Genomic DNA, 25,054 nt, shown 5'->3' with positions numbered 1-25,054 from the left:
CCGCTTCCGATGAGTCGGCTCTGAGGGTTCAGTCAGAGCGAAGCGCCGGAGCCGCCGCCAGCCCGAGCCGAGCCCGCGAGACCCGCCGCCCCCCGCCCGCCGCCATGGCTTCGGGATCCGAGTAAGTGCGGGGCCGCCCGCCGGGAGGAGCCGGGAGGGCCCGGGCTGCCGGGCACGGGGGGGGGCGCGAAGCGCCTGGGCCTGCCCGGAACCGAGCCCGCCCCGCGCCGGGCCCGATCCTGCTGTGTCATGCAGGCCCCGAGGGGCGGAGCCGGGCCCGGCTGTGGGGCCCGGGCCTAGGCCGCCCCCCCCCCCGTAGCGCTTCTGGGCGGGTGTCTCGGCGCGGAGCGGAGCGGGGGGGCCCTGCTGGAGCGGCCGGTGCCCCCGGCGCACGCCCGAGTCCGGCTCCCCGCCCCTCGGGGCGCTTCCTGCTGCTCCAGAAACGCCGAGTCACGTGGTCACAAGATGGTGGGGGCCCCGGCCCCGCGCTGGCCCCGCTTCGGGACTAGACTTCAGCCCGAGTGCGGAGCCCTCCAGCGCCTGGGGGGAGCGTCTTTGCGCTGCTTGAGTCTCCGGGGGAGGGGGCCACGTCCTGGCGCAGAATCCCGAGCACACCCTGGACTCTGCCGTCGTGCAGCCCAGCGGCGCCCCCCTTTCCAGACTGCTGGCCCCTGTCAGGGCTCTGAGCTGACTTGCCTGCCCCACCTTCCACCTCCGGCAGAACCTGCTGGCTTACAAACCCGCACATACCAGTATAGACGTGTCACCGCACACGGTTAGCGAAAACCCGCCGACTCTCTTCTGTTACCCTATGGTTATAAAATCAATTGGAACATAAATATTTCAGTGTCGAGCCTACGGAGCAGTGTGAACAAGTCATTGTCTGTATGGAATTTTCGTTTGTACTGATTTTGCTAGTGCTTTTAATATAGCTTGTTGCAAAACTACACAAATATCTAGATGAGTTGATATTCTCCCTGGAAGACCTCTGCGTCCCCCCAGCTGTGCATGTACCCCTGCTTGAGAACCATTGGTCTACCCATTGGAAATCCACAGCACGGCAGTTGTGGTGTTTTAGATCAGTGATTCTCAAACTTTTGTGCTAGTGATCCCTTTCACATAGCAAGCCTCTGAGTGCGACCCCCCCACCCCTTATAAATTAAAAAAAAACTTTGAAATATATTTGACACCATTATAAATGCTGGCTGCAAAGCGGGGTTTGGGATGGATGCTGACAGCTCATGACCCCCCATGCAATAACCTTGCAACCCCCTGAGGGGCCCTGACCCCCAGTTTGAGAACCCCTCTTTTAAACTCTGTTAGGGCATAGAAGGAAATGGCAGATTCCTGGGAAGTTGATGGCCATCAGCACCGCCAACAAGAATACCACAGACTAAAAAATGAGGACTGATTGTCCTAAAAACAAATTCAGAGTGACCAGATAGATGGAAATGGGAGCTGCCAAGGGGCTCGGTGTGAGAAGGCCTGGACATGTTCTTTGGAGATGTGGTTGTCATATGGCAACCGAGAGGAATCCTGTTATTTCCTTGTGCGGTGTGTTGCTTCGTATTGTTACCTGTGATCACACGCTGAGAATGGAGGTCTTCCACCTTTCAAACATAAGTTGGGTGATAGCTACACAGCCGCTGAGATGAGCTGCCACAGAATTTAAAGATGATCTTCCAAACTAAAGAATATTTGGAACAACCCATTAGCCAGAGTCAGAGGGGCATTCAGTGTCTTAGGAATCCATACCTTAACTCTTTGTTCTTTTTCAGGTCCCAAAGTCCAGACCTGCTGTGGATCAACAGCTCTGGCATGACACCAGATTGCTTGGTCCTGATGGGTCAGCTGCAGCAAGGATCTGCCATGGGTTTGGTGCCCATGGCAGAGTTCATGCTGGAACTGGTGATCTAAGATACACATTCTGACACTGAGTCACGTTGACTGTCTCTTTTTAAAATAAACCTGTCCCTGTATCACTTAAGAAAACTCTTCCGACCCTGCGATTACAAGATAAATAATTCTTTAACTGAATTAAATGATATTATTTTAATTACAATTTCTGGGCTCCTGCTGGTGGCAACTATCTTGCTGAGGTGACTCCTCTGATCACACCACATGGAAGTCCAGTAACTGAGTAAACTAGTTCAGCGTGACTTTTTAAAGATTTTTATCTCTTAAATGTATATATTTTTTAACCAATATTAGTAAATGGGAACCAGGGTGGATTTGATTTAAACCACTAGTCAGGAAGACTCAATTTAATCATGGATTTCTACGTAAAAGTGCATTTTTGGTGATTGATATAACCTTAATACGTATTCTTCACAACTCAGAGATAGATGTAGGTTTCATTTTTAGAAGGTACACACTGTACAATTTTTAAATGATTTATTTTGAAAACTTTTTTGATTAGTTTTACAGCTATATCAGAAGACGAATGATTGTTTGATTATTTCATTTACCAAAGGTAATTGAAGCGGATATTTATGAAGTCATTGGGAGGTGAACTATCTCCAATTCAACGGGTTAATCATTAATATTTGGAGGATTTCTTGCCATGTTGTACTAGGAGGTGAACATCACCAGACATTTAAATTGTTTTATTTAACTAGAACAACAACATTCTGTATTCTGGATTTTTTTCTTCAATAGCAAACATAATATTTTAACAAAACAAGCATATGAATTTCTGAATTTTGTTAAACATTCAAGTTTTTAAAAATCAGGTTTGTTTTTGTTAAAATTGTTTTTTACTAAAATAGTTAAAAGAAATATTTAAAAAAACCAAACAAATTAAATTTACTGTGTCAGCCAGGTCAACATGAGAAACTTAAAATACTGACTTCTGCAGCTGACTCAGTCATCCTCATCTTTATTTTCCTGTTTGTTCATAATCTGGAAAAGAAAAACAAGCTTTCCTACTTTTCAGATCCCAAATGATTTTTCAGTTTGCAATGAATTAATCCAAAGGAAGAAAATCTTCTTTCTACACCAGCAGAAGAAGCTACTGCTATTAAAAGGTTTCAGAGTGGTAGCTGTGTTAGTCTGTGTCTGCAAAAAGAACAGGAGTCCTTGTGGCACCTTAGAGACTAACACGTTTATTTGGGCATAAGCTTTCATGGGCTAAAACTCACTTCATTAGATGCATGGAGTGAAAAATACAGTACTGCTTACTATCAGAGGGGTAGCCTACTATCAGTGTTAGTCTGGATCTGTAAAAGCAGCAAAGAATCCTGTGGCACCTTATAGACTAACAGACGTTTTAGAGCATACTATAAGGTGCCACAGGATTCTTTGCTGCTTTTACAGTATTGCTTACTGTATTTTTCACTCCATGCATCTGTTGAAGTGGGTTTTAGCCCACGAAAGCTCATGCCCAAATAAATGTGTTAGTCTCTAAGGCCTGGTCTATGCTGGGGGGAATCAATCTAAGTTACGCAACTTCAGCTACGTGAATAACATAGCTGAAGTCGATGTACTTAGATCTACCTACTGCGGTGTCTTCACTGTGGTAGGTCACTCCGCCGTTGACTCCGCCTATGCTTCTCGCTCTGGTGGAGTACTGGAGTCGACAGGAGAGCACTCAGCAGTCGATTTATCGCATCTTCACTAGACACAATAAATCGACCCCCATTGGACTGATCACTCTAGGGATAAGTGTAGACATGCCCTAATGTAGTGGTTCTCAAACTTTTGTACTGGTGACCCCTTTCACACAGCAAGCCTCTGAGTGCGACCCCTCCCTTAAAAACATTTTTATATTGTAAATGCTGGAGGAAAAGCCCTATTTGGGGTGGCGGTTAACAGCTTCCGACCCCCTATGTAATAACCTCGTGACCCCCTGAGGGGTCCCCACCCTAGGTTTGATAACCCCTGCCCTAAGGTGCCACAATGACTCTTCATTGTTTTTGCTGTTAAAAGTGAGATTATCACTTCAACAACAGTCTCTGAATCCAAGTGCTTAAGTGACTTCTACCAGTTCACTGGTTTGACTTTCTTTAAAACATCATCAGCAAACATATAGTTCTTGAGTGCTTCTTTTTCCCAAACTGGGTCTCTCTTACAGCCTGCTGCCATTATAAGTTTTACCTTCTGGTGAGAGGATGGTATGATAGATCTCAAATCAATGAAGGCTACACTGAGATAAAGCTCCAGACTTCTGGAATATGCTGCTCAAACAGTTTCACTTTTGTTTCTACTGCCTGTTCCTCCCTTCTCACGCTTATCTTCTACTTCTGCTTGTCCAGGTCTATTCTGCCCCCAACAATCTTCTGGTCATTGAACTTTTTGAAACTTTGCACTTTTAGAGAGAGGTGAGGGATTGACTCTGTGTACCCAAATTTGCAGAGGGACAAGAGGGTTGAGGTCTGTTATTTCTCGCCTCTCTATATTTTAAAACATTTTTGCTGTTAACAAGCATGTTATCTCTGGAGACACAAATCCACAGTTTGAGAACTGCAAAACTGAGCCTCTCTGCTGGTATCTTCTAGACTGAGCACTGAGTCCCATTGGGTAGATAGAAAGATTAACCTAAATAATCGATACAGAAGCCCCTGGAACCCCATACGGTTGGGTCCCTAATCCATGAACTATTGGAACTCATTTACAAAACTTTTCTTAAACATGACATGAATATATTGTCTCATACTATAGAATTAGAATTTATAATCCCTATTCCATGATGAGATGTCTTTGAGCTATAATATATCTTTATCTTTAGATAAGTTTTTTCCTCAAAAAGCATTTTATCAAAAAAAAATTTTTTTTAATTTTTTTAGAAAAATCGTTTATTTGTGTCCACCCTGATGGGAACTGACCATCTGGTAATGGGTTCCAGTCATACTGTTCCAAATGGTACCTCAGCAAGATAGTTGCCATCAGCAGGCAGCTTTAAGGAAAAATTGTGTTCCTTATTTTTATAAATACCTGGGGAAAGTGCTGACTTGCAGCATGGACATTCTAGCTCAATCAGTTGTGAAACTGACCTCTCCCTCGGTGTCTGTCAGCAGCAGGTCTATCTGAATCAGTGCTAAAACCCGTTTAACTACTAGCGTAGTGGGGACAAAACGCCTATCAGACTCATTGCAGGAATGTGAGTCTCAATCAAATTTTCCATCACATATGCATATAACTTTGCCCATCTGTGTTAGCAGTAATTGTCAGCAGCAAGTCAATTTCCTAACATGGATGGGCCCTCAGACCCAAGCATAGCTGGTTCTTGTCACAAGCATGCTAATCAGTACTGTAGGTTCCTCTCTGGCCCTGTGTACCAAAGTACATGGGCTTCAGAGAAACTTAGCCTGGAAAGGGGAATTTGACGAGGTCCTTAAGAACAAGTTGCTTATATTTTCAACTCATTGTCCATTTTCTCCTCCATTTCACTACTAAATGTGCAACATCTGACCTACTACCAGCCCCCAGGCTCACACTGCTAACCTCTCCCCTCTCAGAGGCAGCAATTCACAGTACCATTTCCTGTTCATTCAACTTCTTCAGTCTTGTATGAGGAACCTTATCAGAAGATGGATTTTGTCCAGTAGGTGTGATTTCCATTTGAAACGTGTAATGAGTTTGGAAGGAATGATTATTGCTTTGTAGAATCTGTGCTGCCTTCACTCCCTGAGGTTGTATGTGACTTTTCAAAACATTGTCCTAGTCATTTCTTAGACTTGCCATCAGTTCCCACAATATCAAGGCCAAGATCTTCTGGTTTCTGACATCCGGGGGTTTCCCTTGGCTCTAGCTTTAAAGCTGGGCCACTAAGGCCTTGGCTACACTGGCGCTTTACAGCGCTGCAACTTTCTCGCTCAGGAGCGTGAAAAAACACACCCCTGAGCGCAGCAAGTTACAGCGCTGCAAAGCACCAGTGTAAAAAGTGCCTTGGGGAGGTGGAGTGCCTGCAGCACTGGGAACGCTCTCTCCCAGCACTGGTGCCGCGACCACACTCAGTTCAAAGCACTGCCGTGGGAGCGCTCCGGCGGCAGCGCTTTGGCGTTTCGAGTGTGGCCAAGCCCTCTGTTAATGACTTTCCAATCTACAAGAGCGGTGCTGTTTGTAAGGACCTTGCATCTCCTTGTACATACCTGCTGTGTCACCCAGAGGATCCTAGTTTGTCTGATGACTTACAGGTTTTGAGTTTCTTATATTGCTCCGTTGCTTCCTCATGGGAAACTTGAGTCCTTTTGAACTCTTCCAAGACTGGTTGGGCATCAGTTCCTCCCACAGCCCTTCTCTGCGCAGGGGTTTAAAGACTGCCTGCCTGGGTGATTGCACATAGCTGTCTACGTGGACAGTCACTAGTCCCTTTCCTCAGGATAGGAAGAGAGAGCCCTGTTCTACAGATACAGAGGTGAAAGTGACTTACCCAGGGCCACACGAGGCTATGGCAAGCTGACTCGAGAGTTGGTGTTTTCCTTTTGGGCAGTACTGCCTCTCTGGTTATTCTGAATTTGTCTCTTAGCTGTAAATTGATTGTCACAGCATACTTGTGCTCAAGCTGGATTTCCAAACAGTTCCCAGAAAAGTTGCCCTCCTGTTATTCCTGTGATCTCGTCTCTGAAGTGGCAGGAAAGGGGCCCGTGCTGCATAGTTGTCTACTCAGCAGGAACTCTGTCATCACTACACTGAAATCACATTGCATGTACTTACAGTGACATGCAGACAAGTGGTAACATTTTTCTTAAAGATCCAGTGAACATGCAAAACAAAGCAACTGATCAGTTGTAGGCAACATTCCCCAGGAATGTTAATGAAGAACACTGCACCCAGCTGCTCTGTTCTGCTCGCAACTTCTGCAAGCTCTTAAATGATCACTTGGTTCAAAATCATACTTTAAAAACAACCTAAAACGTTTTGGTTGGTATGTTAGATGTTGAAACACATCACTTCAAAAATGTACCTCTTCAGCATTTTTTTGCTCTTCAATTTACTCAGTTTGGGAAATGAAAATAAACTGTCAGTTTCATTTCTTGGTGGGTACTAGCATAAAGCTGCAGAGTTCTGTGTTTGTAAACATTTCCCTGCAGCATTCATCCAAACAAAACTCTTTTCTTCATGGACATTTAAAACTAGGGGTGGGCAAAGTTTTTGGCCCAAGGGCCACGTCTCAGAATAGGAATTGTATGGCAGGCCATGAATGCTCACAAAGTTGGGGTGCGGGTTCTGGTTTGGTGGGTGGGGCCAGAAATGAAGAGTTCAAGGTGTGGGAGGGGGCTCTGGGCTGGGGAGGGGGGTGTGGGCTCTGGATTAGGGCCGGGAATGAGGAGTGTGGGGTGTAGGAAGGTGCTCTGGGCTAGGACTGAGGGGTTTGGTTTGAAGGGTGGGAGAGGGATCAGGGCAGGGGGTTGGGGTACAGGCTCTAGCTGGGGGTGCGGGCTCTGGAGTGGGGCTGGGGATGAGGTGTTTGGGGTGAAGGAGGATGCTCCAGGCTGGGATTGAGGGATTTGGAGGGCGGGGGGGGATCAGGGCTGGGGCAGGTGGTTGGGGCATGCCTCAGGGGGCAGGCTCCAGGCTGTGCTTACCTCAAGTGGCTCCCAGAAGAAGCGGCATGTCCCTTCTCTGGCGGAGGTGCAGCCAGGCAGCTCTGCAAGCTCCCTGTCTGCAGACACTGCCCCCGTAGCTCCCATTGGCTGCAGTTCCAGGCCAATGGGAGCTGTGGGGGCAGCATGCAGAGCGGAGCCCACTTGCTGCCCCTACATGTAGGAGCCAGAGGGGGGCCATGCCGCTGCTTCCAGGAGCTGAGTGGAGTGCACCGACCCTGCTCCCTTGCTGGAGAATGGCAAGCCCAGACCCTGCTCCCCTTTGGGAACTTGGGGCTGGCTTAAAATGGCTGGGGGCTGGATCCAGCCCACGGCTGTAGTTTGCCCACCCCTGCTTAAAACTATTGATAAACATGTGATTAGGTTTGTAAGTTTTACCTGACGGACCTCAGTAGGCTAAACTCATTTGAACTGGGGATTTGTAACATTGCCCTGTAACTCCTTGCTCTGGCTCACAACTGCCTGTGCCCTGGCCTCCAATGTCCGTTTATTACAATAGTAAATATGGCTCCACTTCAATTAAAAAAAAAAAAACCTCCTTGTGTGTGGTCTGGGATTTGTGTGACCAGATAGATTCCACCCTCCTGGCCATTTCTATGGGATTGTTAAACCCACAATTTGCATATGAGTGCTAGTGATTGTCTTGCTACTGTGTCTTTGTTTTTAGGCAAGAGACATTCCAGGAAGGAACATCTCGATGATCCTGTTTTTCATAAATGTCTTCACAGCTATTTTAGTTCAAGGCTGCCAACTTAGCCAAAGTCACTTTCTTACAGAACATAATTCTGCTCTCTCACTTTGCCCTCCATGTAGAACTGAATCAGTTGCATTCCAGAAGATAATTGTATTTTGTCTTTCAGACAGGTTTAGTGTGTAAAAGAGAAGGTAGCCAAGGAAGTTTTTAATGTGTGTAGACAATGGAGACCAAAGCAGGGTTTGCCCAGAAAAGGAGCAGCAGCATTACCCAGACTCAGCGGTTTTGTTTCTTTCCAGTTCTAAAGCAGACGACTTATCTACCGCAATTCTAAAGCAGAAGAACAGGCCCAATCGGTTAATTGTCGATGAAGCCATCAATGAGGACAACAGTGTTGTATCGCTCTCCCAGGTGTGTCTCAAGTCAAGTTAAGAACTGTGTAGTTAATATGCAAACTTTCAGTATCTTTTGCCCTGTAGCTCAGTATTAGACCATTGTTGAACATGCTACATGAATGTAAAGATTATACAGAAAGCCATGAGGAAACAGCAGATGGGCTGTGATGGGTGAAAATGGTTTCCGATAGGTCTCTTGCTTCTAAGACTTCTGAGCAATTATCATGGTTCTCTAATGATGCTAGTGTTCAAGCAGGAGGCCTTGCCCTTGCGCCAGGATATGCAATTGTGGGATCCCATGTCTCTTCATGGCTCACTCAACACTACTATTACCAGGATGTAGCACTTTGGGGTCCGGTTGCTGTCTTCCGAACACTTACATTCTGGCTTTGTCCAGTGCATGGCCTAATTCTGTCACTGTTCACAGGCAAAAATGGATGAATTGCAGCTGTTCAGAGGAGACACAGTTCTGCTAAAAGGAAAGAAGAGGCGAGAAGCAGTCTGCATTGTCCTGTCAGATGATACCTGCTCAGATGAGAAGATTCGCATGAATAGGGTTGTTCGTAACAACCTGAGAGTGCGCCTTGGTGATGTGATCAGGTGAGGTGTGCTTTGCTAGCTTGGTGCATCTTCCTGGATTTGTTTACCTGGTTCTAAATTAAGTCAGTCAGTGATGGAGATTGGGATTGTAGCAAGTGTTTAGTTACCTTTCCGGGTAGTTCTAAGAAGCAGTGCCTCTTAGAAAAGAATGTTCTGTAGCTGGAAGCTAAAGTGTGCTGCTAGCTATATGACTATTCCTAAGACCGAGACAGGGGAACTGTGTTCTGTGGGCTACAAGAGGGGTTTTCAAAAGAGCTCAGGTGATTTAGGAGCACAAGTTCCATCTCTAAATCTCTTAGCTGTCTTTGAAAATTCCACCCCACAATCTCTCTCCTCTCTAAATGTTACGTTTGACTGTTGCATAGTTTAAGCCTATGTCTTTTCACAGTCTGATTATTAGTAGAAATGGTAATAGTAATCTCAGTGAAAAGAAAGGGTGTGTTTCCCCATAGTATCTGTAGCTTAGGCAATGAACTTTTGCATGAGAAGCAGAAGTTGATATTGTTTGGAAACAAAAGTAAAAGTGACTAATCTGTTTTCAGTGTCAAAGCTGTGTGAAACCTGAAACAATCAAATAGCATAAGCAATGAAAATTAAAACTCCATTTTAATCTGAGGGGTTAGCAACTCATGCAAACGTGTTGTGGGAGTCCTGCCGCTTGAGACTTCTCCGAGTAGAGTGAGCTAGAACTGTAACATGAATCATAGGGAACAGTCTTGCATTGACTTGAGGGAGATGAACTAGATTTACCTAACAGGGAAAACCAGTCAATGGCTCCAAATCACAGCAATGTCCTTTTGTGTGCACAAGCTGTGGAGAGTTGGCGCCTAATCCAGCACTCCCCAAATGTTGGGTGGACATATGAGGCTCCTGTTGCTTGCACGGGATTTTCAGGAGTGAGATCTAGTAGATTCTTCAGACTCTGCAAAATATATTTTTTGGTATCTTTGAGGAGGACTAAGGCACTTTCTAATGGAGTACCCCAAAGTGGCACACTTTGAACAGCACATGGGAAAAGGTGACATCTGAGCTGTCAGGCTGTGTAGCTATGGTACTGGATTCAAAGTAAAGATGTGCTCGTATGGGTGTTGAGTAGAGGACATAGCTGATATTTATAGCTGTAACAATTACTTATGACGTGACTATTCCTGATAACCCAGTAGCTCCTCCCATAGAGCATTCAGCTCTTACCTCCTAAAATTTCAAATAATCTTTTCCGAATCCTCAGTCTGTCAGCAGCTAATCATCTCTCCTTTAGTCCATTTATCTCTGCCTAGGTCTCTGTCCAGTGCCGCCTCTTGAGATTTCATTTCAAATCCACAATCACTTGTCTTAACTTGGTCCCAGAGGCTGGAAATCTCTGAATCCTCCTTGGCCTCAGACTTTTCCTTGCTTATCTCCTTTGCCTGTAAATTTCCTGTTGCATTTCTTACTGTGAAATCCTGATTCATGTCTTTATCACACCTTCATTCTTGGTCTCTGAATTCCTCCTCCCTCTGGGCCACTTGGTCTCTTCCTTTACTCTTCAACTTAATTCCTTCTCTGTACAGCATTTGCTAACATGGTGTGTAAAAGGTGCTGTGCAAAGCAAGGCTTGAAAACACTCAGGTGAGCAGTAGGTCACACTGTAGGTGCAAGCTGTCTAAGTGAAATTGACAAGTCTCTTGTCACTTGCTGATTCTAGTGAGATCTGCCATTTCACAGCTGCTCAGAAGCTGTCTCCAAAGTTATTAGTAGCAGAAGCTCAGTTTTTCTCGTGTTGCAGTCAGGAAGAGAGGGATTTTCTCTGCCCCATTTATAGTCTTGCCAGCAGCAGCTGCTTGTTAAAATAAAAAGAAGCCATTGAGTCTTCCAGCTGCCCAGAATGTTACCTGCACACATTAGGGCACCCCACCTTTTCCCAGTCCGTAGGGCTCCAGGCAAAACGCACCTGCCCTTACCCAAGTCGTAGGGCTCAGGGCCACCTGTAGCCAATTCATAGGGCTCAAGGTGTAACTAGCCTGCTCAGTGTAAGCACCCACACCCTTTCCCAGTCCATAGGGCTCTGGGTGTACACTGCTTCTGCGGGCGTGCAGGACCTTTTACCAGTGAAAGAGCCTTACACAATAATATCCCAGTCCTCTATTTATTAACAGTTACCACGCCGAATACATATTACACACACAATGCCATGCTCACCAACCTGATCACGCAGGCAGAGTTTCCCTGTTGGCCAAGCAAGGCTGGTCTCATCTGGGTCCTAGTTGCTGCACGTCACGGTCGTGCAGAGGATTCTTAACAACTCTGATCTTAGGCTGAGTCTTGGGGATGAGTTCTTCTTCCAGGTCTTTCCTCCTCCTTCTCTTCCCAGCCAATCTCCTTCTTGGACCCCAGTTTATATAGTGAAACTTGAGTCCTGCTTAGCTAGACCTTAACCAATCTAACATAATTCTCTGACCCACTACCCTAACTAACTTATACCCAGCAAAATTAATTATACAGCAATCAGAAACAGTTAAAGAACCAGACAGGTAAACAATAGGGAACTGGGTACCATAATGACAAAACAATAAAGAAACGAGGGTTTCACAACCACAACCATTGAGAAGTGAGTTCTTGCCAGACAGATGCTGTCAAATGTAGATAGTGGGAGCCATTAGGTTGGGGTCTCCTTCTTAACAGCGGATATGACATTGTTTTAATGTAATGTAGGTGGAATGGGAGAATGTGACTTCCTGCTTCTCAGCTAATGGCTGCTACTCGGCTGCTCTTTTAATCTGGCTGCAGACGAAGGCCTTAGGCTTTAGGCTTTACAAGAATGCACTAGGTAATAACTGGGGCAGTGGCCGGATACTTGTCCACTTCACTCTGCAGCTTGGGAAGGAGGCTCTGAAAGAACCAGGCTTGGGAAGCAGCTCTTTTCCAGCAGTCATTGTGGGAAGGGTGGAGAAGAACAGAGGAAAATGAGCAGAATGAAGGACAAGCCCTAATGTGGGTGTCAGGGGAGCTCTTCACATACTCCTAGAGCAGGGTGGATGCACCCTGGGGTTTTCATCCTGGCATTGGGAGTCTCTGTATTTTGTGTCTACCTTTCCAGGCACTGTGTATAAGAAAGAAATGAGTTGTAGCTTACTGGAATCTGCTTGTGTTTCAGCATCCAGCCCTGCCCAGATGTGAAGTATGGCAAACGCATACATGTGTTACCGATTGATGACACAGTGGAAGGGATCACCGGGAATCTGTTTGAGGTCTACCTCAAACCATACTTCCTGGAAGCATATAGACCAATCAGAAAAGGTAATGACACCCGCCCCTAAAATCAGGAGGAAAGATGAAAGATGGTGACACACTTTGTAAGGAGACTGACCATAAGGAGAAGAGCTCCAGAAACTTGCCTGGATCAGTACATGGCATTAGGGTAGCTTGAGTCTGGCTGGTGTTTTTGTGACTAAGACTATGTCTGCCCTGCAGTTAGACACTCGTGGCTGGCCCATGCCAGCTGGCTTAGGCTAAGGCGTGATTTAATTGCAGAGTAAACTTCTGGGGTCGGGCTGAAGGACCCTGTGAGATGGGCTGCAGCCTGAGCTCAAAAGTCTATACTGCAGTGAAACAGCTGTGCTGACCGAGCCCTGGGTGTCTGAGTCAGCTGGCATGTTCCAGCTGTGGGTGGTTTGCAGTGTAGACATACCTCCAGTCCTGCCACGCCTGGTCTCACTTCCACCATTGAGGAGCAAGTCAGTTGCCAGCTGCTGGGTGGCTCAGAGCCACATAATGGTCCTCTAGCCACAGGGTTTGTGTGGCTCTGCAACTGATTTTGGTGCACATGCAAGAGAGGATCCTGAAAGGCTGGGGTGAGGTAATGGTCTTGACACAATGTTGTTAGGCTTCTTTGATTTTGTACTTCACAACATTTTGATTAAGAAACTAGAATGATATAAAATCAACGTGGTACACACTAAACGGATTAAAAACTGGTTAACTCACAGGGGGAAATGAAATTGTAAATAGGGGGTCGTAATTGTTGATTGGTGTGTTTGTAGTGGGTCCCGCAGCAACTGTTTCTTGGCTGCACACTGTTTAACACTTCTCCCAGGTCACTGATAAAAAACATAAAGTGATCACTGATCAAGTTTGCAGATGACACATGGTTGGGAGAGTAGTAACTAATGAAGAGGGCAGGTCAGTGCTACGGAGTGATCTGGATCTCTTGGGAAGCTGGGCATTAGCAAACAGTAAGTGTTTCAGTATGACCAAATCTAAAGGTGTATGTTGAAGAACAGAGAACACAGGCCAGACTTGCAGGATGGGGGACTCTATCCTGGAAAGCAGTAGTTGTGCAAAAGAATTGGAGTTTCTGGTGGATAATCAGCTGAACATCAGCTCCTAATGCAACACTGGTCAAAAGAGTTAATGTGATCCTGGGATGGATAAACAGGGAAGTCCCTTCATGGGGAACAGAGACTTGATAATCGATGGCTCTTCAGTCTAGCAGACAAAGGCAGAACAAGAGCCAATGGCTGGAGGTTGAAGCCAGACAGATTCAGACTAGAAATAGGGCACATGTTTAACAGTGAGGGTAATTAACCATTGGAACAACTGCCCAAGGGGTGTGGTGGATTCTCCACCACTAGCAATTTTTTAATCAAGATTGGATGTTTTTCTAAAAGCTCTGCTTTAGCCCAAACATGAATTAATTCAGGGAAGTCCTAGGGCTGATGTTATAAAGGAGGTCAGACTAGATCAGTGGTTCTCAAACGGGGGGTCAGGACCCCAAATGGGGTCGCCAGGGCTGGCGTTAGACTTCCTGTGGCCCAGGGCCAAACCCAGCCACACCCTCCTCCCTTCCCCCCTCGCCCCCCTACATCTAGGGCTGAAGCCCGAGCCCAACTGCCCAAGGCCAAGGTCTTCAGCCCTGGGTGGCAGGGCTCAAGTTACAGGCCCCTACACCTGGGTCTGAAGCCCTTGGGCTCTGCCTCCCTCCCCCCACCCAGGGTGGTGGGGTTGGGTCTTGGGCTTTTCCCCTCTGTTGCCTAGGGAACCAGGGTTGGGCAGGCTCAGGCTTCAGTCTTGGCTCTGGGGTCGTATAGCAATTTTTGTTGTCAGCAGGGGGTCGTAGTGCAATGAAGTTTGAGAACCACTGGACTAGATGATCCCAGCGATCTCTTCTCATCTTCTAATCAAGCCAAGGGATCAGAGAAGGGAATATGTCAAACTAAGGTATCTAGCCAGTCAGGTTTTCACTCCCGTGGTAGGCACTGCACAGAGCTAAGTGCCTTTTGTATGGGGAATTGTCCTGCTCTGGAATCCAGAGCTTCCCACTTCCCCTGCCTGCTTCTAATGCTCCTGGCTAAGAGTCCCCGCTCCCCGGCCAGTGCTGACAGCTTGGTGGTGGGAGGGGAAGGCCATCTAGGTACCATACTTTCTCTCAGACTCCCCCGGCGTGAAGCTGCAGAGAGGAAGGAAAGTGAGAGGAGAGATGGGAGGAGATGAGTGGGTAGGTTGCACTGCCAGGTTTGAAACTTGAACTCTGGCAGTCACTCGTTTTGCGTGCAGGGGACAAAAATTAGAGGGAGCCTTGGTTGGAGTGACCTTCCTTTCCTAATGTGCACTGCGGATGAGGCACATTGAATTGGTTTCTTCTGGCCACTGCGTTGTAGTTTTGGAGTTGGGCTTTCTCTCATCCCACTACTAGCCAGTTAATTTGGCTGACTTTCTTTCTGGGTCTGATTCCCAGTATTGCACCCCCTTCCTCTCAGATCTGCAGTGGCACAGGAACTGCAGATCTAAGAGGAGGGGGGTACTAGACTGTGGGGAGGCCAGGCAGCCTGTATTGAGGGTCTGTAGTCACTCACTTTGAGAACAAGCATGATGCCCTTTGCACCCTGTCTTGTGTGGTGGTGGTGAAGCCTCCTCCAGGAAGGCATTGGCTGCTCCATAGCCCAGATCTTACCTGTGCAGGTTATTTCACTGACTTCTGAGTGGAGAACTCCTCTCTCCTCACAGCAGTTGCCCTTGTTCCTGATCAGAGCTTTGGAAACATTCACCACCAGAGGGGCAGTTTGGTACGCTGACAGCCACAGTGCATGCTGCGTTTGGAATTAACACAGACCGCACCGGTAAATGGCAGTTACTGGCACCTCTTTTTATTACCAAGTACATGCTGTCTGCCCCCTTAGACCTCTTTGGTAACATGAGGACTCTGACACTGTACGTGCTCTGGTAACTGCAGTTCACTGAAATGTGATGGTTCTTCCAGGTGACATCTTCCTTGTGCGTGGAGGGATGCGTGCTGTGGAGTTCAAAGTGGTGGAGACAGACCCAAGCCCTTACTGTATAGTGGCTCCAGATACCGTGATCCATTGTGAAGGGGAGCCCATCAAACGAGAGGTAAGCTGAGCCCCAGCACCTGGTTTCTCCCACCGTATCCTTTTTGCAGAAGAGAATCTATTTCTGGGGGGTCTCTGTGTTTCTGTCTGTCTCTGTCTTTTAGACTTGCTGTGCAGATTTCACACTGCCCTTTGCAGCTGTCGGACAGTGGTCTGTGTTCTGGAAGCTTACAGTCATCACTTTAGTAGACACTAAAAATCATGGATTTAATAGATACTGGATTTATGGCGTAAGGTGTTTTGCTGCCCCAAGCACAGCAGGCAGGCTGTCTTTGACGGCTTGCCTGCGGGAGGTCCCCGGTCCCACGGATTCGGCGGCATGCCTGTGGGAGGTCAGCCAAAGCCCACGGGACCAGTGGACCCTCCGCAGGCATGCCACCGAATGCAACCTGCCTGCCGCCCTCGCGGGGACCGGCAGAACACCCCCCGATGGCTTGCCGCCCCTGTCTGTAACCCTCTGTTTTGTCCTGTGACTGCAGAGGTGTTAACAGATCACTTCACCTTGAATGGTCTCTTGTAATATACGTTAATTACGTATGCTAAATGACTTGTTCCACCTTTATTTAGCTGTGACGCTCCTTGGTCTTGTCTACACTTAAAATGCTGCACGCTTCAGTGCAGACACCACCTATGGCAGCAGGAGGGGTTCTCATGTCAGCATAGGTAATCCATCTCCCTGAGAGGCAGTAGCTGGTTGGCGAGAGAATTGTCCTGTACCTAGCACTGTCTACACCAGGGGTTAGGTTGGTTTAATTGTATCACTCACAGGTGTGGATTATTCCAACTTAACTTCCCAGTGTAGACCAGGCTTGAGTGCCTTTCCCAGAGCTGATGAAGATCTCTGTGTAGCTCGAAAGCTTGTCTCGTTTACCAGCAGAAGCTGGTCCAATCAAAGAAGTTACCTCACCCACCTTGTGTTCTGTTTCTGCAGTTCCTGTGGTCTGTAGCAGGTCATGTATATGATGTGGCTGACCAAACTCAGCTCTTTTCCTGTCAGGGAAAGGAGTGAATGTGGACATTAGAAAAGACTTCCAGAAGTGTCTTGTGATTTTTTGTGTGCCAAGTCTGGGATACCTAGAGGGGGCTGATTTTTGGAGGGCACTTCCTGTAAATCAGGCCTCACTATACGGTGTCTCGGGTTGGGCATGCAAAACTGGAGACTCTTCAAAGCACTAGTTCCTCTTGAAAGTCTTGGCCATTCTGCATGTAGGGTAGGAAGCACTGAATGTACTAGGCATATGGGCCCTACCTTTCCTTAGGCGCAGGTGCCTTTGAAATCTCATGTAGGAGAATCTAGCGTGTGAGCCCCTACAGCAGCTAGTGTCTGCAGCCACTCAGCTAGCTCTCTGCTGGAAACCATTCGCATTCCTGTCAATAGCCACTGCTGAGTCCAGGTCTCTGAACAGCCACGAGACCTGAAATCCTGAAAGCCACTAACGCTGGGGGGGTTGAGTGTTCCACTGAGAGTATTAGCTAGAGCTGGCTTGGAACTTTCTGCAGAGTTCGGTGTCTTTACCTTCCACACTGTGCGTGAGTCAGTCCTAAAAGAAGAGCCTCCCATGCAGTGTAACTGCCTGTTAGCCAAGGTGCTTTGAGTGCCTTGACTGAAATGTATCTGCCTAATTCCTTAAACTATAGCTGCTCCCTGACGTTGGGCTTCCCTGGCTAATTCCATCTCCACCTTAGCAATACCAGAGGGTTACATGCATCGTTGCTTATGCAGACCCCGCTGGCAGATGGTGGGAGGGGCAAGAACAGCCTTCACCCCTGAGCTTAGTGTTTTTACAAGAAACTGCCTCTAAACCTACATTTGATTCACTTGTCTAAGCCGCTGTGCTTTGTTTTATCACCTTCCCCTTGACCATACCCATTTGATGCTGCTTTTCTGACTGCCACCACAAGCAGTAAGGTTCTTCCCTCTGGTGCCTGGAATGGTCCTGAAATTGGACACCTTCTTCAAGTGTCAGACAGAGAAGGGCCTGAGTGTTGGGTGTCACTTCACTCAACCAATAAACTGTGGATCTTCAGCCAGGCCTTTAGCTTGTGCCAGAGCCGCTCAGCTCTGAACTCTGCCATGAGGGGAAACGCTCCCATGGTCCTTGCTGTCATGTAGGAACTTACTGGAATAGTCCAGGTTTGCTGGTTGGTGATCAGCTCTTTGTGTAGTGACACATCAGGTGCGGTGATACCAAGGCATTTGGGTACCACAGTGATGGACGTGGTATAAGAGCTAGAAGAGTCTTTGGGGCTAGATCATAGTCTGTTGCTTGGTGCAGACCAACTCCCTCACAAGCCTGAAATGGATTGTATGTGGTAGGAGGCAAAGTACTGGCATATGGATCTAATTCTGGGAAGGACGTTGAAAGGGACAAGAGACCCTGGCAGCATCCCTGCTCCCCTAACAGCTTAGGAGGTATTTTAAAAACATTCAAATTTCACTTTTAAATTTGCTGGAGCTCCTCAGCTGGTTCAGTGTAGCCACATCACAGGCTGTTGGTCAGTGGTCTCCACTGCAGTTCGGTAGCTTACTCAAGAAGCCATGCTTGTGTCACACCATGATTATAGCCGAAGATGAGCACTACTTCGCAGTGACATACCCTTTCGTTCTCTAGAGCGAGTTACAAACATTGCCCCCCTCAGCATCTCGCTATTTTACATCTGAGGAGATTACTGCTAAGACACTGTGACCGGCCCACGGCCACAGGCAAATCCATTAGAACTGGTTCCCCGTTCTGTGCCATGGCCAGTGACCTGTGCCCTTCCGTAACCCAGTTGGAGGAAAAGAAACTTACAAGTCCTGTGGTGATCCCCATTGCTTTCTCCAGTGCCTGAGGTCTCCCAGGTCCTGCTTGGCTGAGGAGAGTGTTGAACTAAGTCTCTTGTTTCCCTTGTGCACTAATGACTTTCCCTGCTGGCAGGATGAGGAAGAGTCCCTGAATGAAGTGGGCTATGATGACATTGGAGGCTGCCGGAAGCAGCTGGCCCAGATCAAGGAGATGGTGGAGCTTCCACTCAGACACCCTGCGCTTTTCAAGGCCATAGGTGTGAAGGTAAGGGTTGGCCTGAGTCAGCTCTGCAAGTGCCAAATGAATGATCAGCCTAGCCCGGTGTTTGAAGCTCTGCTGGAATCTTCCTCCTTGCTCCAGCAAGACGCTGGGAGTGTGCTTGGTGCTTGGGGGGGAAGTAACCTGTGACCTTTCTTGCTGACCTCCTGAGTCCCATTGCTGGCCTAGGAAGCTACCTTAGGTTTTCAGGCCACCACTGGTGGGTGCGGAGTGAAAAGCTGGAAGCCTCGGTCTATTGCGCATTGCTTGTCCCTGGAGAGACAGTGATGTGAAGAGCAGGGCCTCGCTTTGGAACAGCCCTGCCACCTGTTGGATAGTTCTAGTCTCTGTGTACTGCAGAAGGACGTTAGCAGGGTTGATAGGACTGATTGTTGCTGCCTGAACTTGCATCCGAGCTTTGGAGTGAGTGCACTCTTCAGATTCTCTTAGGTTCATTAGGAATCTCCATAGACATTTAAAATGAACTTACTAACAAGGGCTCTGCTCCTTGTCCTCAGCCTCCACGTGGAATCCTGCTGTACGGCCCTCCTGGTACCGGTAAGACCCTGATTGCACGTGCAGTGGCTAACGAAACTGGAGCTTTCTTCTTCCTGATCAATGGTAAGTTGTGTGAATTCCTTGTGCCTCAAATCTATGTTAAGCCCTCATTTGAAATGTGCATCCAGCTCGGGGGCACAGAAGACATCAATGCTGTTTGTAAAGTACCCTCAGCTGAGCAGAGCCACCTTGTGTTTAAGTTTTTCCTGACCTGTTTCAAGCATTCCTCTGGGCCATTTGGAGCCCATCCTTGTGAAAACCCCTCTAGTGTCAGTGTGGAGTAAACTACAGTCTCCTCACGGACAAGAAGAGTTGTAAAGGTGTGTTCAGATCTAGGCCATAGATTCTTTCATCTGCTGAGGTGCTGGTAGGGAGTGTGGAGGTTGCGGGTTGACACATCTGGCTAGAAAATACATCAGCATAGAGCGTCAGCCTCTGCCAGCATGTTTCATTCGTGAAGGGGTAATGCTACCTGGCTGGCCTGGAGTGGAGCCCTCTGTGGTCATTCCTGGTATGGGGAGCTCCCTACAAATGAAGGAGGAGAGCTGTTCTTGCTTCACTTCATATCAGCTGGAAGGAACTTTCCCAAGGGCTGTAATGTGAGTCTTACAATCTAACAAAAGGGTCAAAACTCCTTATTAAGCCTTTCATGGGAACACCAGAGGGCTGGGTCAGAGTGACCTGGGGAATATATGATATAGCCAGCAATGGCCAGGTTACTGTAGTGTTTTTCTGTTTGCTGAGCCTTGTGCCGCACATCATACTTAGTGTTTCAGGGACTGAGGATACGTGCTTAGGAACTGCTTTTTCTTTCGATTTTGGTCAGATTGCATCAAACTCTGTCCTGGGAGGGTGAAAAGAGCCAAATGGACGGTGCAGTGTAAGAGTGACCAGTGTCTGGAGTTGGCAAGCTCGGTATCTGTAGAGTGACCCCAGGCTGCAGGGCTGGAGGAGATTGTGCGTAAATGCACTAGCTCATCCTCTAGAGGCTTGAGCGCCCATTGCATCCCAGAATAACTGCATAGTAGGTAAAAAGAACAGGAGTACTTGTGGCACCTTGTAGACTGAGGGTACGTCTACACTACAGCATAATTTCGAATTAACTAAAACTGGTTTTATAATACCGATATTATAAAGTCGATTTTATGCGTCCACACTAGGGCACATTAATTCAGCAGTCTGCGTCCATGGTCCTAGGCTAGCGTCGATTTCTGGAGCGGTGCACTGTGGGTAGCTACTGTAAAAGAAAGTGGCCAATAATGTCGATTTGCGTCCACACTAACCCTAAATCGATATAGTAATATCGATTTTAGCATTAGTCTCGTTGGGGAGGAGTACAGAAATCGATTTTAAGAGCCCTTAAAATCGATTTAAAGTGCATTGTAGTGTGAACGGGTACAGCGTTAAATCGATTTAACGCTGTTTAAATCGATTTAACTGTGTAGTGTGGACCAGGCCTGACACATTTATTTGAGCATAAGCTTTCATGGGCTACAGCCCCACTTCATCGGATGCATGTAGTGGAAAATACAGTAGGAAGATATAGATAGATAACTACTGTATTTTCCACTACGTGCATCCGATGAAGTGGGTTTTAGCCTATGAAAGCTTATGCTCAAATAAATGTGTTAGTCTCTAAGGTGCCACAAGGACTCCTGTTCTTTTTGTGGATACAGACTAACACGGCTGCTACTCTGAAACCTGCATAGTAGGTAATGGCCTAGTTTTTGAATGGGAGTCCCCAGACTGCTGTAGGGCAGGATCTGGGTGCATCCACAGAGCTGCATGGGGAAGCCTTCGTGAATACTGGCTCGGTCATGGCTGTCCGGTTCCCCTCAGATATTGTAAAGAACATTCAGTCCTGGGGTTCCGTTGCCACAGTGGTGGGTGCAATAGAAAAGAACCTTAATAGAGCAAGTCAGTAACATTTGTCATTGTTGCCGATTGTAGGCGATCTCTTAGCCGCTCCTTGCCCTCCTCGGAGGAGTACTTCTCTTCCTTCTGGAATTCACGTGCTTACTAAAGGTCTGTCCCTGCTGAAGTCTCTTCAGACTGTCTGCAGAGGAGCTAGTCTGGAAAGCTGGCTTGTATTTTTAGGACCCTACAGAAGGAAATTCTATCTGTGCACTGCAAACCACACAAACAAAAGGCAACTGTAGTATTTGACTCTTTCCCTAAATTCTTTACCATGTAATTTGGTCGCGTCTCTTTCAAGTCAGAACTGACGCCAGCAATTTGCCGTGATATGATGAGTCCTCGAGAGAAATAGGCTAAGTAGAAGTGAAGGTAAAAGGTGGCTCGGTTATTCTAATTCTGAATGTAGTTAGCTGGTTTGGAGACTCTCTAGGCTGGTGTTAAAAAGCAGCTTTGCTGCTGCTGTGGATTCGGTGAGTAATCACAGGCCTGACAGTTCCCGGGCCTGTTTAAAAATGCACATTCCTTTGCAGGTAGAAATGGAACTCTTTTGCTCTGAGTAATGAGCACCTTGGTCACAGGTCCTGTTGTTTGTTGCTTCCCCAAACCCTGTCATCTTGCTGCTGTTTTCCAGGCCCTGAGATCATGAGCAAGCTGGCTGGTGAGTCTGAGAGCAATCTCAGGAAAGCTTTTGAGGAAGCTGAAAAAAATGCGCCTGCCATCATCTTCATCGATGAACTGGATGCCATTGCTCCAAAGAGGGAGAAGGTAAACAAGGAGTCCCACTCCTGCATTCCCACAGGCAATTTTAGCACCAGGACTTGAATGTGGTGCAGAAGCGGCGTAGATGCATCACGCTAGCCTAGTGCTTGGGTTTCAGTCTGAATTGGGAAGAATCCAAAGACTGGGGCTGGCACAGATCAGTAGGTTTCCTTAGAGCTTGAGGATTTCACTAACGTTGGGCAGTGTTGCTGACCTGCTTCTGTTGGGTCTCTTGCTGATCTGCTGTTTGCTTTCTCTGTAGACGCATGGAGAGGTGGAACGTCGCATAGTGTCTCAGCTGCTGACTCTTATGGATGGCCTGAAACAGAGAGCACATGTGATTGTTATGGCAGCTACCAACAGACCTAACAGCATTGACCCTGCACTCAGGCGATTCGGTAACTGAGCTTTGTTGATTTTATTGTGGGTGCAACCAGTGCTTTGTTACAGGTGGCACTTGAGTGTTCCTTGCTTAGGGCTGTGAAATGATTCATTAGACATTACAATGTGCCCGATAACTTCGTAGGGCTGATTAACAACTTGCTGACTCATCTCCTCAGAGCTCACAGGAAACTCATTTCTGGCTTCCACCATTTGGTATCGCAGGGCTATAAACAGCAGAAACTGCAAAATGCTGGAATGATGGTGACTCCCGCTTAGGCAAAACCCTGTCTGAAGTGGCCATTTACTTTTAAACAAAATTCGACTGGAAACTTTGAGGGTGCTTTAAAGGCCACCTCTTCTAGCTGGTCACTTCAGACAGGTTCGTCCCTGAACTTGCAGTAAACCCCAAATTGTCCGACCTTCAATTTAAGTGTTGAGACATGTCCAGTGAATTTTCAAAACTTTGTGCTAAGAATGAATGTCCAATTTGCATGAGCAGTTACTGCCAGGCTGCAGCTGCAAATTGGTGGAACTTGCATGGGCAAGTGGCCAGTTAAATGCACAACTAGCCATCTGAGTGCACAGTTATGGTGACGCTGTGCAGCTGTGGCATGTTTACATTTTTGCATGTGCTATTAATTTTTGTTATAGTAGTGGCAGTCAGGGATCGGGGCTCTTTCATGCTAAGCACTGTAATACGCTTCATACATAGCTCAGATGCTACAGCGATAGGCATTATAGAAAGTCATGAGAGAGATTTAAATCTGCCTCTAAATATTTGAACAGTCTCTACCTGTGCTGTGCATGCATGGGTAGAAATGAAAGAGGAGCCATGCTGGTAAACTGGGTGTAAGCAAACAATATGTGTTTTAATGCGGATAAACATATACATCTGGAAACAAAGAAGGTAGGCCAGATTTATGGGATGGGTGACCTCTATCCTGGGAAGCAGTGACTTGGCAAAAGATCTGGGGGTGATGGATAATCAGCTGAACATGAGCTTCCACTATGACTGGCCAAAAGAGAAAATGCGATCCTGGGATGCATACACAGGGGAATCTGGAGTAGGAGCAGAGAGGTTATTTTACATCTGTATCTGGCACTGGTGCAACCGCTGCTGGAATCCTGGGTCCTGTTTGGTGCCCACAGTTCAAGAAGGATGTTGGTAAATTGCAGAGGGTTCAAAGAAGAGCCACGAGAATGAGTAAAGGCTTAGAAAACCTGCGTTAGAGTGATAGTCTCAGAGTCCAGTCTATTGAGCTTAATAAAGAGAAGGTTACGGAGTGATTTGATTACAATCTATAAGTATCTAATGGGGAACAAAGATTTAATAAAGGGCTCTGCAATCTTGTGGGGAAGGTCTAATGTGATCCAGTGGGTGGAAGTTGAAGCCACACAAATTCAGACTGGAAATAAGGGTAAGAGTACCGTATATACTTGTTCATTAGCCCGTTCGTTTATAAACTGACCCCCCCCCCCCAAATGGATAGGTAAAAATAGCAAAAACTGTATGACCCTTTCATAAGCTGACCCTCTCTTTCAGGGGTTGAAAAACTTTGGCTTCCAGCCCGTCAGGGTAAGCCTCTGGTGGGTCGGGACGTTTTGTTTACTTGGAGCGTTTGCAGGCATGGAACCCCTCAACTCCCTGTGGCTGCAGTGCGTCATTCCCAGCCAATGGGAGCTGCAGGAAGTGGCGCTTCCTGCAGTTCCCGTTGGCTGGGAATGGTGAACCGCGGCCACAGGGAGTTGAGGGGCTCCGTGCCTGAAGACGTGCCAGGTAAACAAAATTACAATGTGTTAGATCAGGGATCGGCAACCTTTGGCATGTGGCCCACCAGGGTAAGCACCCTGGCAGGCCGGGCTGGTTTGTTTACCTGCCGTATCCGCAGGTTCAGCCGATCGCGGATCCCACTGACCGCAGTTCGCCATCCCAGGCCAATGGGGGTGGCGGGGCGGCACGGGTGAGGGATGTGCTGGCCACGGCTTCCCACTACCCCCATTGGCCGGGGATGGTGAACCGCGGACAGTGGGAGCCACAATCGGCTGAACCTGCAGACACAGCAGGTAAACAAACCGGCCCACCAGGGTGCTTACCCTGGTGGGCCACGTGCCAAAGGTTGTATTAGATATTCAATTCAATGATTCCATAGAGTTTAAAATCATCAGATTTTGTTGTAGACCTGTTTATAAGCCGACCCCCACTCTTTGATGCAACACTTTTTTAAACAAAAATATTCGGCTTATGAACAAGTATATATGGTAATTAACCATTGGAACAACTTACCCAGGGTGGTGCTGGAGTCTCCAGCTCTGACCATATTAAAATCAGGATGGGAAATTTTTCTAAAAGTTCTAAAAATTACTGTGGGGCGAGTCTCTGGCCTGTGTCTCACAGGGGTTCTGACTAGATGATTGCAATGGGCCGTCCTGGCCTTGGAATCTACATATCTGTGGTGCTGCTTCTGTTAGAAGCAGAGCAGTGCTGGTGAGGGGGAGACTTACCTTCACCGAAGCATAAATCACTCTAGAAAAATGACTGACCCAAGCAATGCTCCTCAACGTTTAGCAATCCTGACTTCTAATCAAACCACTGCTCTCACTTGCCTTGACTGGCTGAATCTCTCCCTCACTCTCTGATCTTTCTTGGGTTTTTTAAAGCATCCATCACTGTAGTTCAATGTACTGGCACCTCCTGGAACATGTGGACAGTCCTCACTTTGCTTTTCAGTGGGACCACGGGTAGGGGAATGCTGTAAACAGTTTACCCACTTCCAGAGAATTCAGCAGCTAGGTG

The 25,054-nt window shown here is 47.3% G+C and overlaps 1 protein-coding gene across 1 annotated transcript in view; it reads left to right on the top strand.

The window, feature by feature from the left end:
• VCP (valosin containing protein) overlaps window positions 1–25,054 on the top strand; it is a 32,008-nt gene continuing 6,954 nt past the window's right edge. The window contains exons 1-9 of the mRNA XM_030566030.1: window positions 1–121; window positions 8,538–8,649; window positions 9,061–9,233; window positions 12,367–12,509; window positions 15,469–15,599; window positions 18,517–18,648; window positions 19,161–19,263; window positions 21,749–21,882; window positions 22,139–22,274. Coding sequence (XP_030421890.1) covers window positions 105–121; window positions 8,538–8,649; window positions 9,061–9,233; window positions 12,367–12,509; window positions 15,469–15,599; window positions 18,517–18,648; window positions 19,161–19,263; window positions 21,749–21,882; window positions 22,139–22,274 — 1,081 coding nt within the window. The 5' untranslated portion in view covers window positions 1–104. The remainder of the gene's footprint in view (window positions 122–8,537; window positions 8,650–9,060; window positions 9,234–12,366; window positions 12,510–15,468; window positions 15,600–18,516; window positions 18,649–19,160; window positions 19,264–21,748; window positions 21,883–22,138; window positions 22,275–25,054) is intronic.

The sequence above is a fragment of the Gopherus evgoodei genome, chromosome 6 (genome assembly GCF_007399415.2).
Source record: "Gopherus evgoodei ecotype Sinaloan lineage chromosome 6, rGopEvg1_v1.p, whole genome shotgun sequence".
In the NCBI taxonomy this organism is placed as follows: Eukaryota; Metazoa; Chordata; order Testudines; family Testudinidae; genus Gopherus; species Gopherus evgoodei.
Note: the sequence above shows the minus strand (reverse complement) of the source record. Positions and strands in the feature narration are given on the sequence as shown.